Below are 10,578 nucleotides of genomic sequence, written 5' to 3' on the forward strand. Positions count from 1 at the left end.
TATATCTCCAATAAGACAAAAAAAAAAAAAAATCTCAGACAAATTTGAATGCAGCTCAAAGATTCTGGTTTACAAGTCACTTAAGAACCCTTGAGGAAGACAACTCTTGTCTAATAGGAAACTATTGTAGCAAACAGCATTTGCCTCTCGCTGGTTGTAGAGTCATCATGGTAAAACATTTAGCTCTTGTTACAATAATTGTGACACTTAAATGGCCCATTATGTTGTCGACTCCTCCATACCTGAGTGCCATGTGCATCAGTGGTATTAGTGTTTGACAACTGTAACAATGTTAAACCTATAAACTCTTTGTACATTTAAATAGTCCATGGTGACTGAAAACACACACACATTATAATAAAATATAAAGTCACACAGACACTCCTACAGCAGAATTTCTGTAAATGATTGATGCACCAGTATTAAAACCTGTCACCAAAAACAAACACGGACCTTATTGATCTTGCAGTCGGAACAAAAAAAGTGTTGTCAACTGTGACCGTAATGTTATTGCTAAAAATCTATTACCCAACATCACATGGGTTTTCTGTAAGATAGTAACCTAATGTAACTTCACAAATCTCCAATTAGTAAAACATTTTAAAGCAAGAATTACTCATCTGTTTTCATTTGATTAAATAATGTAGTTATTTATACTTCTTATTTTTATATTTCTAAGTATATACTTATTTAATATAATATTTTACACGTTTCCTATATTTAGTTTTTAAGAATCTATCATTTATATATTTTTCTATACTTATTTTACTCATTTTTATGTTGTATGGAATTCTACAAAATGATTAAAAAATGCCCATCCCTAATATGCACATACATACACAGGCGTCTAATTAGGAACTGCATTTTAATAAGGAGTTGTGGGGTTAGTTGTTATTGCTCATTTTACAGAAGGCCTGCAGAAATATATCTGAAAGAAACGACAACCTCTGAGAGATGCAAAAAAATAAATGAATCCCTCAAATGAATAATGAATGATATGAAAAAGACTTTACACACAAACACCCCCATGCCTCATGATCACGTGTTCTTTTTGTGTCTGTTTCTGATGTGGTATTTGGCTTAGATTCACCACAGTCACTGCAGATAAAGATCTCAGATGACCTACTTTACTATGAAAATGATCTGATATCTGGTGAAAATTATATCATTAAGAAGGGTGTGTATTTATATTGTGTATGTGAGAGGAGACAGAAAAGATGTGACGGAGAGAGAAAGTGAGAGAAAACAGTGGCGAAAATATTTCCAGGTTTACTGTCTTGTCTTGACCCGACTGTGCTCACGTGATGTTTTACAGCCTTGCTGATGTCAGAGCCGGTAGCAACAGTCATCAAGCAGCTGAAAAATGTCACATATGCAACAAACCAGAATAACCAGACCCTAGAACAATCGTCACACCAAAACTTACACACAACTGTGTCTGAACAAGTCTAATCTCTAAACCCCCATCAAGGATTTCCACGCCATTTTACCAATGGATTTCCATGGAAGTTGTTTGTGATTACAAAATAAGCATTTTTAAAAGTCATTTTAAAGAGACTGCACTCACAAAGAGTACTTTTATAACTGATTAAATGTTTTAGAGTAACATTAATAAATAAAAAATAGATATATATTCACTACAGACTTTTCAAGCCTGGAAATCACAAGCCTGGTTATATATCACTGTGAGAACCTTAACATGAGAGCTTTAAAAAAAAAAAAAATTACATGCACCCAGATAACCATTTCACCTCTTAGCCTTAATACAAACAAGCCAGATTTTAACCTAAAATAAACATATTTCAGCATGGAAATACAATGAAGATCATTATGGGTCATTTGACTAATTATAACACAAATAATGTTCCTGTAGAGAGAGATATGCAGCAGTTCAGTCAATCATCAACTTACGCTGCAAATTCAAAAACAGGTTGGGCCTTTAATAAATCACCCAGAAAAAATCGTCAAATCTATTTGTGAAGGAGGAATTCTATGAACGCTGCTCAAAGCAGGTCTGATCACAAGTGGAAAAACAACTTTTGACAGGTTAATGATGGCACTGACTAAACCAAAATAATTGCTCAACAACCTACTATGCTTGTTCTTAAACAAACAATGTTGGATGCTATGGGTGACCCGTGATTGTAGGTACGTTTCGTTTGTGGTGTAACCACACATACCTAGTTCCTGTCTTGTGCTGCAGACGCCCACCCCATACTGTCTGGTCTCCTCTGCCACAGTTTTCAGGAAGTCGACATTGTTTTCAGCAAAACCCAGGTAGTTGTAGGAGCCCATGTTTATGACGTTCTCAATGGTTCTCCCTGTTAACCTGTCAAAGAAGTAACACGTCAACCAAGTTCTTGATATCAATTTTTTTTACTATAGCACGTACATAGATCTTTCTTGTTCCAGGTTGCAACTGAAATCAATGGGTGTAATATAGGAGAACTGCATGTATTGCAAAGCAGGAGTTAGTGTGAGTACTGTGAGTGCGGCTGTCGGAAGAAAAAATGTGATGAAATTACAAAATGAGAAAAAAAGAGCCATAATCATATAACTGGCACACCATATTAGTTTATCAAATATGAATATATTTATCCCCTGATGAAATATTTTATTATTATTTAATTTACATTACCATTCAAAGGTTTGAGGTTTTTGTAATAAGTCTCTTATGCTCACCAAGGCTGCATTTATCTGATCAAATAGTATTAATATTTTTACAATTTAAAACAACTGTTTTCTATTTTAATATATTTTATATAAAATGTAATTTATTACTTTGATGGCAAAGCTTGAATTTTCAGCAAACATTACTCCTGTCTTCAGTGTCAACATTTCATATTATTATCAATGTTGAAAACCGTTGTGCTGCTTTGTATTATTGAGGAAATCATTATGCATTTCCACCCCAAACTTTTCAACTGTAGTTATAATAATATTATATTTTCATATATTTCTCCCGTGATGCTGGTCCAGAAAGTTGGCTCACCAACTTGCTAGTTGAGAAGCTAGTTAAGAAGTATTGCAAGGACACAGACATCCTGCAGGAATCGGCACCTAAAACACATCCTGGTCTTTACAACAGGGTCGTAACTGTTTGTTTTAATGCAAAGCATATACCAACCTGAAAGTCCAGTTGTAATCATCTGAGACCCTTTCCATGATGTCAAAAACCGGACCAGGTAAACTGCATATAGGCCGGTTCCAGTTATCCCTGACTCTCATGTACAGGTTCCGTTTGTAAAAGTTTTCAAAATCTTGGTACAGGGGAACAAAATCCTGTAATACAAGAAATTGGTTACAACATAATGACCATAAGCGCTTTTTAATATACCCTAACATTAGTATTTTGTGCTTTCCTCACCACAATAATTCCCTATTCATTATAAAATAAGAGGCACGGCTGACACAAGATCAGCCATAAAAAGACACTGTTTGTATGTGGGTAGTTACAACCGGGTGAATGTTTCAAAACCATCTGCTCTGTGAGTATCAGAGTCCTGAGAGACTCACCCACATCTTGTCCTTAAGTAAACTCTGCCAAAGAACAAGGGAGAGGCTAATCAGAGTCCTCATTGTGCTGCCTTTATTAAACTTACTTTGAACTGCCCAGAATCCTCGTTATAGTGACAGTTAAAACAGTAGAAAATAACAAAGGCGCAACAAATTGCCGCCTGACTTTTACAAGTTTTGCATAAGCTTTTGACTGCCACTCATAAGTTTTTCTGGTCACTGAGGAGGTGTCTGATTTTTGCCCAGCGTTTCAGATCACGCATTCAAAGCGCTCTTTTAAGACACCAAGAAAGCTCAAACTAAAAACTGCATAGCATTTTTTGTTCTCTTTTAACACAAAGAATACACAAAGCACACAGTCTAAAGCTTTGCTGGTGTGTAACTCAAACGGAAAAGTAGAAACCCCTGTTAAACGGGAAAAGGGAGAACAGAAATGCTGCGGGATTATTTGAGGCCACATGTAAATTTTGCTCTTAAATGCTAATGGACACAAGGCCTACATATCAAGCACACTCTGTGTAATGTGCAGTGCTGAAGTAAAAACTGTTCTTTTCCGGTTCATATATTTATTTTCATCAGATTAATGGGAAAAGATGGTGCTATATCAGCATTCCTACACCGAAAAGTCTGTTGCACTCCCTTCTTACTGATTTGTGTTTTTGCACTTCACAGATTAGAGCTAGGTTAGAAGATTTAGACAGTGCCAATTTGGCTGAAGTGTTTCACACTGATCATGGAAAATATGGCAAGCACAGTGCAGAAAATCCACAATGTGTTACTCATATCAGTATAACACAATATTAGCATTTAAGTTTGCTAAAGGTATGACTTCATCTGAAAGCTTACCGCTTCATAATCTTGCCAACTAAACTTCAAAAAACTCAATTTATGCCTTTGAATAATCACATCTGATGTAATGCCACCAGCTTTGAGATAGAAATGTGCATGAAAGAGGCATCTTTGTGAAGGCGGCATTCTCAGCGGACAGACTGAGAGCAGAAATAATGAACTCATTCTCCTTTGGGGTTTAATTGCGTCTTTAACCTCCCCAGCATCACCTCACACATATCATGGAGATTTTCCATAGTGAACAGTGTGTATGACATGAAAGGAAACACTTTTGTCTTTGACAATAAATTTGTCTTGACAAATACTCATCTTTTTACAGTTATTATTTCTAAATGTTAAGAATGTAACTCTCTGAGCTTTTGCTATTTAGACACAGAAATGTGTAATTCTAATCCAAAAATAAAAGTTCCACCAATCAAGTGGAAGGTTTACATGAGGTAAAGCTAAAAATAATTGTAAAAAATATGTTTTCCCCCCAGTGTGTACTGAACAATACAAACTGGAACAAACTAACTTTTCTCGATGTGATGGTTACCACAGTTTGAGAAATAGATGGAGATCAACCCTACCTTTTGCTCTTCTCTCTCCCGAGCCTGATGGCACTTCTCTAGGCCAACAGCTCTTAAGAAATCCCTGAAATAGCCAAACAGGATGACAATTCCATACCCCATGTATGTCAGGACAGCCACGTACATGGGGGTCTGCTCAAATGAATCTTCACCCCTAACTCGAGGTTGATGAAAACGGTCTCCCTTGCCATTTTTCTGCACCTAAAATACCATTGACAAAACATTAAAGTTAATATTATTGTAATTGCACTGCAATTTAATAGACAAAAGACATTCACCTCAATTTATAGATATTAATAATACATGTAATTTATATGTTTGCCTAAGCCATATATTTCATTGCCAATATGTCACTTTAAATGACAAATACTATAGTTTGTTTTATAGAAACCATAGTTAAATTAAGAGAGAAACTAAGCCACCAGTGTTTTGCCTGTGGCTACGAATACAAATTTTACAGTTAAACAGTATTTACAGTTAAATAAAGGTTTACTCTTATGAACATAGTTGCATTAATAACCTATTTACTAATGCAACTATTTATTATAAGAGTAAACATTTATTTCATTATTAAAACTGCGCTTGGACTTAAAGCATATTTCAGTGATGACTATGGCGACTCGTCTTTCAAAGGGATTCATTAAATGAACCACCTGATCGAACCGATTCGCTGAAATGAATCGGACCTCAACTCTATACTATGTCAAACCTATGATGAATATGTTCTAAAAGTTACAACGTCGTCTGTAAAAACTATGTAGTATTTCAAGCCCGCCTTAAGAATCACTCCTTGTATTTTAACTTTTCTTTTTAAAATAACACGTATAACTTGACGCATTGAGCAGAAGTGATGCGGTTTGACTTACCTTTTCATTTCTATGATATCCATTTTTCAAACTGTTGCTTTGCTTTTGTTTCTGGTTAGAATGAGACAGGGTTCCATTGCATGAATGATGTTCATCTGTTCGTATCATGTTTGCGAAGCGTCAACACTAAGGAATGAATTAAAATATAGGCTATTGAACTTCTCTTCTGTCCCTCAGTTTAGAGAAGTGTGTGTGTGTCGGTTGAAGTGTATTTCCCTGATGTGACTTCACCATCCAACTTCATACTCGATTGACTTTGATTTTTGTACACACAACTTTAGACCAGGAAGTATTCACGGACATCAGGGGAACGACGCGACGCGACGCGACTGGGCGCTGCCTTTGACAGCGTCGTTGATGATAAGGGAAGAGTTCCACCCAGGTGAAAAACAAGTGCACTTCCACAATGTACTTAAAGTGCTCTATTTTCACGCACTAATTTAATTTTTGTACTTCTTAAGGTCAGCTTAAGATCATCTAAGTGTACTCAACTGTGCTATTTTGAGACACCATGAATATGAACTAAAATGCCTTTTATGTCGTTCTGAATCTGCATCTGAATGGGTTTTATAATAGCCTCAATGAAAAGCAAAACTAAAAGTAAAATTGTTGCAGCCACTAAATCCGAGCTGTCAGTGGTAAAAGAGAAACTGCTGAAAAATGCATATGATGCAATCTGCCTATGATACAACCAATTATCAAACAGCATGAAAAAATAACTTTACATAGTTTAATTAGTTTATATTAACCATAATTTAACTGTCCATTTGTTTTAAGAACAAGTAACAAGGGATGAATTATGGACCGGGCCCCAGTCTGTCTGCCAGGGTCCTTGATCTGTGAGGCCCCTCAGAAAGAGGCACTGCAAATGCTGAATGTTAAGTATGTTATCAAAGTTGTTGTAATTGTTGCAATGCATTAAACACATGGTGTTTTCATTGAAATAACTAACATTGTCTTATATTTGTGGTGCCATTTCTCCTCGTTACATCTGTTACATATTATAAGTCTACATAGCTGATTTGACACATAAGTTAAAGTCTATCAAATATGATAGTCGTAGCTCTTAAGAGGTATATGAAATGCTGTCGTTAGATCAATGTAATGGTGATATTAGCCAAACTTTTATGGGAAAATAGAAATAAAAACACTTTATTTTCCATTAACGTTCATATATTTAGTATTAGGACAACAGTTTTGTTCAGATACAATAGTTACTCCTGGGAGCTGTTTCATAAAACTAGTTTACCAAATAAGCCAGGCTTATTTCAGTAATTCTGACTTATTTTCACTTGATTTGGTTTCTGAAAGCAAAATTACCATAGCTCAAGCTCAGTCACTGTGGCAGCTTATGCTGAGAAACTAACCTGGAGCAGGCTAACTGTCAGGTTAAGCTGAGCTCCTCTAACACTGACCAATAGAAACGCATCAATATTACCACTGACTCTCTCACATACAATTAGTTGACTTTATTATTAGTACAAAAATAAATGTATACAGAAAATACACCTTAAATAATCAAATACATAAAAAAATAGGCTACAACCAACTGTATTTAATGTATTGTGCCCAAAATGTAGGCTAATGACATTTTAACATAGTTGCTACTTGCACATTTAGTTGATCAGCAGTTTAGCCATGCAGCCTTTCTCTCTGAATTTATGACAGCTGTACCTTTTATGGTTATTAGAACATTAAAACATTGCAATCTAAAACTGCTCTTTAAAGCATTAAAGCATTAAAAACACTAAATCAAAAGTTAAAATCACTGAATTAAAAATTTAAATAAATAATAGAAATCAGACTACATTTTAACTGATAAGAGGAACACACATTTAACTCATTTGAGCTATGGCTGTATTAGCCAGCTTACATTTGATTTACAGTTACTGCTATCATAAAAATACACTTATATGTAGGATTAAAATTCTTTGTGTCACATTTAATGTCCAACAACAAATATTTTAGCAGAATGTATATTTTATTCTGAATTCTTGTGCTATTATTCTATTCTGCTCCGTCTGTGCTGCGCGCATGCGCTCAGCAGCGCTTGCGTAAGCCTCGCCCACACCTGACAGCAAAATCGATATATTTGCATGACTTTCTAACATTTACAGATGGAAAATATACCTGTGACGTGTCAGTTATGCACTGAGGAAAACACAACGTCTCAAATGCATTAAACAGCACAAATATTCGCTGTTTGCCATGGTGGATCGATTTGATCCAGAATAAGCGTGCACATCAAATTATCCTGACTCATTGAACGAATTAGTGAGATTGCGTGAATTTAAATGGTCGTTTATGAAACAGCTTTAGTCCCGATTGATTTGTTAGGTTATTTCAAATCAGGTTTTGGACTTTAATCCCCGCTTTTCTAAGCGTTTTATGAAACAGCCTCCGGGTAGTGTTACTTTAGTAAACGCATGGTACATTTCTGTCGCTTTAATTATTATTATTATTTTGTTTTTTTTCACTTAAGTTTTAGTAATTTTACTTTAACTTATATTATTTCAGTTAGTTGCCAAGGAAGCATTTCTCATTTTAAGTTAATCTACTATTTTGTTTATTTATATTTAATTAGCATTATTTTTTTATTATCATTAGCTTTTATTATTAACAATGACAGCACTGAGGAGCTCCTGTGGTCTAATTTTTTTATTTCTCAATAAGTGAAAGTTAACTTGTATTTTTAATTACTTTTGTCTTCCATAACATTCTTACGTATGATTCTTACATTGCATTTCATAAATTTACAACAGAATTTATAACAGACGTGACATGCTTTTCTTCTTGGTATCCAAGATGAGATATCTTTGAATCGTTTGCTGCCTTCTGAATATCTACCACTCCAACTGCATTCAGCAGAATGTGGGAAGTCTTCACCACAGAACAAGAAGTCATTGTGAAATGAAGAAAGTCTGAAGCCAGACTTTCCTTCCCTTGCCTTTTCAATGGGTTTGTGCTGTTGGATGGCCAAAAAAAAAACCACCAACAAAAAAAAAAACACCTGAGTGAGTGAATGAATGGGAGGAACAGATCTATCTAGATGGAAATGAAGAGAGAATTAGAATGGCAATGTGTGGCACTGATAGCTGGCAGCAGCCTGCAGCTGTCTAAACCAATGCTGGACCAACTGTGGAACTGTCACTGCTAATTAACCACAGCTCCACTCTGTCTTGCTCTCCCTCTCTTTCTCTCCTCACTAAACCCTGAACCGTCCCCACTGTCCACCTCTATCCCTCATTTCTTCACATCCAGTGAGCTTTCCAATTCTCTGCCAGACTTCGTGCTAAGGGAGCTTTGCTAGCCTAGATCTGTCAAGCATCATTAGCTTTATTAATATTAGCACTCATTATTTATCTCTTATTTGTATGACAGGTGCTTCTATGCGCCCTAGACCTCTAATGACTTATCAGTTGGGCTTAAAATTATTGATGCAGAGAGGCCTTGTTGTTGTATTACTTTTGATATGATCACATTGGGAATTCAACATCTTTTTCTAAAGGTGGTATTTTTTACTTTTATTACTTTAGCTGCAGTTGGTAGGTCACGCTAATTTCAATATGTCTAACGTTAACAAAGTGTTCTTTGCGCGTCTTGCCCCTGTAAAATGATACTGCTAAATCATTTTTTTTTTTTTAGATAAGAAACTACCACCGACCTGAAACACTTCCCTCGACGATAATTCAATTAAAAAGTCATGTCCCAAACATGTCCCTGTTTTCCCTCGGTTGTTTAGAAACACAAATCACGGCGCCCAATTCGAGAATGAATCACTCTTTTGAGTCGGTTCTTTTCCGCAATCTCTTAAAACAGTGTGAATCGGTTCGCGATTCACTATGTGAGTTTTTCATTAAATCAATGTCTCGAAATAATAATAATAATAATAAAAATAATAAAAATAAAAATTATATATATATATATATATATATATATATATATATATATATATATATATATGATTACTTCGCGTTCTCGTGTTCCCCGAAAAGGGCAGATCAGGGTTGCCATGTTTTCTCAGCAAAACCCGCCCAATTGCTACTCAAAACTAGCCCAATGGCTTTTCAGTGGGGATTCTCGGTAAAAATCGTGTTCCGGTGGGGTAAAATACACGTTTTTTGGCGGAGTCCCCCTGATAAAAGTCGCATTCCAGGGGCTAAATATCACGTTACTGGGGTCGCTTCAACCCGCGGACATGAAAAACATCCCGCGGAATTGGGGTACTTTAACGCTCTTTCCGCGGGATGTTTTTCAAATCCGTGGACGTGGCAACACTGGGGCAGATGTATCGATCCTCGAAACCGCGATCAGCAATGCAGCGATTGGCTGGCGGCAAGACAGCAACGTAATGACATCATATCATTAAAAAAGACACCTGACGAAAAAGTTGACAAATTTCAATACCTTTATAAGAAAACAGCCAAACGAAAAAAACTACATAAATGTTATAGTCTAATAGATAAATTAAATGTGCACTGTTTTTAATTTATTTGTAATTCATGATTCATACATGATTCCCAATTATTTATATTCATGATTTCTAGTAGCCTGTACAGGCTTTACTGTTTTATATTTTACATTTTTATTTCAATGTTGTAATTAGCAATTTATTTAATTTTATCTTTGAAGCAGATTTATGATACTAATGTGACAGCATTAAAGTTTCTTAGAGATCAAGTTATCTGCATCTCCTGCTCCATAAAGTTCAGAGATTTCAAAGTCACTAATCATAATAAGCATATTTTTGACACTGCCCATGTGAACTCATACATAAT

At 35.5% G+C, this 10,578-nt stretch overlaps 1 protein-coding gene across 1 annotated transcript in view; it reads right to left on the reverse strand.

Moving 5' to 3' along the window:
* The window catches only part of sptlc3 (serine palmitoyltransferase, long chain base subunit 3), a 56,335-nt gene extending 46,715 nt beyond the window's left edge, over positions 1-9,620 (reverse strand). Inside the window, exons 1-5 of the mRNA XM_058795056.1 lie at positions 9,465-9,620; positions 5,801-5,926; positions 4,935-5,135; positions 3,128-3,282; positions 2,181-2,329 (exon numbers count right to left, since the gene is read on the reverse strand). Of these exons, the coding sequence (XP_058651039.1) occupies positions 2,181-2,329; positions 3,128-3,282; positions 4,935-5,135; positions 5,801-5,908 (613 nt within the window). The 5' untranslated portion in view covers positions 5,909-5,926; positions 9,465-9,620. The remainder of the gene's footprint in view (positions 1-2,180; positions 2,330-3,127; positions 3,283-4,934; positions 5,136-5,800; positions 5,927-9,464) is intronic.
* Between the last annotated feature and the right edge of the window lie 958 nt (positions 9,621-10,578).

The sequence above is a fragment of the Onychostoma macrolepis genome, chromosome 13 (assembly GCF_012432095.1).
Source record: "Onychostoma macrolepis isolate SWU-2019 chromosome 13, ASM1243209v1, whole genome shotgun sequence".
Classification (NCBI taxonomy): Eukaryota; Metazoa; Chordata; class Actinopteri; order Cypriniformes; family Cyprinidae; genus Onychostoma; species Onychostoma macrolepis.